Source organism: Anopheles aquasalis, chromosome 2 (genome assembly GCF_943734665.1).
Source record: "Anopheles aquasalis chromosome 2, idAnoAquaMG_Q_19, whole genome shotgun sequence".
NCBI classification, from domain to species: Eukaryota; Metazoa; Arthropoda; class Insecta; order Diptera; family Culicidae; genus Anopheles; species Anopheles aquasalis.
Window position 1 is genome coordinate 74,373,147 of NC_064877.1, and position 5,000 is coordinate 74,378,146.

Sequence of the window (5,000 nt, forward strand, 5' to 3'; positions counted from 1 at the left end):
CTAGTGTCTCTTGGGGGGGCTGATGGGCTGCTGAGGGGGATGGGAAAATTTATGATCCAACGCAGGGAAATTGTTGCTCGGAGGCGTGCACGCTACTTACCATGTCGCTCACGTTCGAAATGCCCAGCAGCAGGACGATAATGATGGCGGTGGATTTTCGTAAGCTAGTGCTGTCGTTGTATCGTTTGCTGTTTAGCGTGATGAATGCCGGCAAAATCTGAAATCATACCAGACCGAGAAGGCACCAGTCAGCCAGGTGGTTAATTTGTGCAAAGCAACTAAACAGCTCGTAAATGTTTGTCTGTGCTCGGGATGTGTTTTAAAGACAGTCGAGATCACGTGTATCACGTGAAGCCTAGGTGAAGGGCCCTGTGTCTCATCATCCATTAGTATCCGTTCGGTCTATTCAGGTCACGGGGTTTCTATTTGCACATCATTTAACACTTGGAACACAGTCCACGTTTTGATCTATCACCATTCATCTTCATACATCCACGAAACATCATTTAACCATCCAGCGGCGGAATCCAGTGGTAGTGCAGTGCACAGGCCGCTGACACTGCAACCACTTCCCGTGCTCCCGGAGTGATTTATGAGCTTCACAGGCTCCATTCTGGTTTCACGTCTTCTCTCACTGTACCGTTCGATTCGCGCGTTTCATTCTGTTACTATAGAAACATGGAATTCCCTGGGAACAAAGTATGCTAAACGGGCGATAGAAAAGATACAAACGGGTGCGACTTGTGGATGGCGTTTGCAGGAACAAAAGACTTTGCTCCCAGAAGCGGGCTAGAGGTGCGACAGAATCAAGATGGAAAACGGATTCACAAAAGACATCGTGCATCGGGGAAAAAGTAAAGAAAGTGAAACGAGTGTGCGAAAGTGCGAACAAGTTGCCACCGTGTCCGGTTGTCACTTCTGCTCCCCTTCTCTTCGTTTCCTCGGGCCAGCCTCCTGAGACGCGGAACAAACGCGAAAACAATGGGTCAGCATGTTTGACACGCGCTATTCCCGCCACTGTCCCATCGGTTCTATGTGGTGTAAAATCGTAATTTATTGTGCTCGTAATAACACGAGCTCCGAGCGCGGTTGTAGCGCATCGGTTGCCCATACAACCGCCGGGGTCTGCCTGCTGCGATCTAAAACAGTGGACGTACACCATATGGTGCCCCTGGTCTCCGGTCTCCGCGGCAAAAAAACGATTGAAAGTTTAGCGGACAAAAGCGGGGAAAACTTTAAATCGTTCGAATTTATTATCCCCACGACACCACACCAACTCTGTTCCGTGTTTCGCTTTTATCCTAAATTAATGAGTTTGAAATCGTTTCGAACAACTGAACTGTCGGTGAAAATGGATGGCGAACAAAGAATCGGGACCGGATCGGCCCGGATGTCGATACTTACTTCCGTGAAGCTTTCGGCCACGGAGATGAACACCATGATGAAAATGATCACGAGCGGGGGAATCACGACTTCAAAGTGCACCGCCGTCCTGTCAGAGAAGAAAGGGAGAGAGCGCGTTGGCACAGATTAAACGTAAGCACCATTATGCCAATCGAAATCTATATTTATACCACCCCGCCCTTTCTCTCATCAATTCACCGGCAGCACAATACCTTGGAAGTACCAGAAGAGCGTAGAGGATGGCCACAAACTGGACGACGAGGGCGGCCAGCAGTGGGATAGCACTGTGCGGTTCCCGGTACTCGGTGTAGGCCGTCTCGTGGTTCTTGTCGTTGAACGTGAGGAAGAAGTTCGTGTCCTTGCTGATCTCGCTGTGCCCGTCTCGGCTGACGAGCTCTTTGCGAAGGCGCATCTTGTAGTCCTCGCAGGCCTGCTGTTCCTCCTCCTCCGCCGTATCCGGCCGGTCCGTACCGGGCGTAGAAGGTTCGTCTCCCGTACCGCTCACCGTCTGGCGCCCCGTAGGAAAACGGAAACCAACGACAAACGACACAAATTAATGCCCGCACCGGGAGGTACTAGTAGCCGGCTACTAGTAGTAGTAGGGGGGTAGTAGGACGTGCACGCGATTGTAGCGGACCATCCGGAAGATAAGGCTTGTACCGGTGGGTCGTGGCGCACCACCACATCATGGCCGCGGGGGACAGGCCACATAAAAGGCCGGCATCCTGCAATGAAAATTAATTGCAACCACCTGCACCACCTTCTTACCTTCGCATCGTCCTCCTCATCCTCGCGGAAGATCTCCGATGGTCCGTCCGGTTCGATGACGGTATCCTTCGGATCGGCTGAACCATTCTTGTGCTCCGACGGGCAGAACTGGCGGCGCAGAAATGGCAGGAAGAAGAACGAGAAACGGAGAGAAACAAATTTATTTGATGGCGTACGCTTTCGCATGCGAGAGAATGAGAATTATGGAGCCCCGAGCCGTGCCGAGAAGCTTCTGGACGACCGTAAACATGAGAACTCCAGCAGCCTGCTGCGATGACCGAGAAAAAACTCATAAACAAAACGAAATATTAGAGATATTTATTGATGGATTGGATGTCTGGTCCGGCGCCACCACCGGCTGGCTTGCCTGGTTGTGATTTTATTAGAAATCCAGCCCCATGGCCGTGGCCGATCCGGAGCTCATGGTTTACTTGTAATTAATACGCGTGGCTTCGCCCTCGGTAAATCAGTTCCACGCGATTCTTCGCCATGGCCTCGTGTGTCTGATAAGTTTTTCCTCTCCCTCTCTCCCTCTCTCCCCAGGACACCATCGCCATCGGGGAGTTTGGCTCCGGGGCTCGGCATCGTCCGGCGCGGAACACGCGCGGAAACGTTCGCATGTAATTGCATTAATCGCGGTACGGGCGGCGAGTCGGAGTTGGAGCTAATAGGTCCGAGAAATGGACCCCAGCGCGGGCCACCGGGGACCTCAGCTTACATCGTTAAGCCTGTCATCGTGAAAAATACCATTGTCCACTCCTCGGCTCGACTTTGCTCCCTGGAGGGGACAGGACGAGACAGAGCGCGAGTGAATGTATGTGTGAGGCGGAATGGAAGTGATTTAGCCGTTTGGGGGGAGGTTTGAACATAAATAACTGCTCCCGGTTGCCAGCGCCCACTGGGGACCGTCGGTTATCCTCGTTTAGCGTAGCTACCGCAAGCTTATTAACAAAAGGTACAATGGTAACTTCAAGAACTGCTTCAACCAAACCGCCATTTGCAGTCACATCCGGCAGAAACGGAGCAGAAACGAATTGGCGAATTGAAAACTTCGATCGATTCGCTGCAAAAAAAGGCCGTTGAGGGTGACCTCTTCAACTCTTCCGGATGAGCAAAAGTTTATACTGGGACACTGGGAATCACTTGTGCCCCATTTCATCTTCTCGCGCTCAGTTCTTCAGAACTGAAATATTACTTGTGAAATATGGAGCGTGGAATTCCCCTGGAAAAGCGTAATCGAGCAATCGAGATGTCTTCACCGTTGCGATCATCACGCGGCGTGATGTCGTCGTGCCGAAAACATTATCAAATCAATTCCGATTCCATTCCACCACCACCATTGGCAGCAGCAGCAGCAGGAGCACCAGTTGAAGGAGAAAAAGATCGGGAAAATCAAATTCCGCTAACAACATTCTGCCTTCAAAATCGTCCTCCTCCCTCCCGGGTGGGAAGATGAGAAAACAGTTTACAGTCTTTACAACAGTCCATTACGGTGTGCTTACGGGCACCAGGGAAGGCGCGGCGCGGTTGCTGTACGTGGAAGCGGCCGTGATACATGATGGGCCAACTTCATACGGTGCTTACGGTGATTAGATTCCCGCTCGACCGTGATGAGCCGCTTAAAGCGCCGCGTATTTATGACCACGCACGAACGCACATCTCATCCACTACCAGCCCCACACATGCCGGTGGGTGGCCATTTTCGTTTTTTTATGATTCTGAAAATACTTACCGGTTTCAGCACCTTCGAGATGAAGTACGTCTTCAGGCCCGCTATCCGGAGCGCTTCCTCGCGCTTCTCACCGTAGGCCGGTTCCACCTCGAACTCCCCGTTCAGGAAGCTGAGCGTTTTCTCCGAAAGATGGACGCGACTGCAATTTGGAGAGAGAGAGAGAGAGAGAGAGAGTGAAAGGTGGGTGGGTCGAAGATATTTGGATAACGAATTACTTTCCACTTCCACGCTTCGGTTCGGTTCGCACAGGGTCACATTAGGGTCCCCGATGTACCTTGCATTCGTTCGTTCAAAACCACCCGCGTCGGAGTCTGTAAACTTTGGCTGGGCAATCAACAACCACGGTTAAGTTTGGTTTTTCTTAGCACCGGACCGGGCATCGGTGGCTTGTGTGGGAAAAGAAAATTTTAAAATCCATTCCCTTTTTTTGCGTTTAACAAACTAGGTGGAATACTAATGCACGATCCTAAGGAAACCCACTAGCTTGATTATCCGTTACCACCCTGCTGCTGCTGCTTGCCTCTTTCGAGATGACTCGCAGCGTCCATTCCATTCCCTGGACCCCCGCAACAACAACAAAAAAAAGCGGATGAGGAAGTTTAATAGATGCGCATCGCAAAAAGAGATGCTGTTTGCAGAACTTTCAAAAAGAAATTCCTTAATCTGCCAAGCCCCCGGTGACCGAGCATTGGGCGAAATTGATCCATTTCAATCAATCTCTCACCCCGGCACCTCCCCGAAAAAAGCGGTCCGTCCGAAAAAAGGGAAGCGAAAGTACGGTGTGCTTGTGTGTACGTGTGATGTGGCGCAAACCAATCAATCCGTCAGCTTGCTTCCAGCTGGTAACCAGTCTCCCAAGATTATGCAGATTTTATTCAGGTCTCCGCTCTCTCTCTCTCTCTCTCTCTCTCTCTCTCTCTCTCTCTCTCTCTCTTTCGGTCTCTGTATCTGTGTGCTTGTGTCTGTATGTGTGGCTTAGAATCCCGTGGGAGCTGCTCCCCGCTCCCCGTCCCATTTTGTACTCCCCTTTACTTACCCCGCTTTACCACTCGATTCCATCTTATTTGCCAGCTCGACGTCCTTGGAGTAGACATCA

At 51.2% G+C, this 5,000-nt stretch overlaps 1 protein-coding gene across 2 annotated transcripts in view; it reads right to left on the bottom strand.

Annotated features, from left to right (window-relative positions):
* LOC126569159 (adenylate cyclase type 3) overlaps positions 1-5,000 on the bottom strand; it is a 37,176-nt gene that overhangs the window by 5,951 nt on the left and 26,225 nt on the right. For both annotated transcript variants that reach the window (XM_050226076.1, XM_050226077.1), the window contains exons 9-14: positions 4,941-5,000; positions 3,905-4,043; positions 2,173-2,280; positions 1,617-1,912; positions 1,405-1,492; positions 101-217 (exon numbers count right to left, since the gene is read on the bottom strand). The exon at positions 4,941-5,000 is cut by the window's right edge and continues 99 nt beyond it. In XM_050226076.1, the coding sequence (XP_050082033.1) occupies positions 101-217; positions 1,405-1,492; positions 1,617-1,912; positions 2,173-2,280; positions 3,905-4,043; positions 4,941-5,000 (808 nt within the window). The remainder of the gene's footprint in view (positions 1-100; positions 218-1,404; positions 1,493-1,616; positions 1,913-2,172; positions 2,281-3,904; positions 4,044-4,940) is intronic.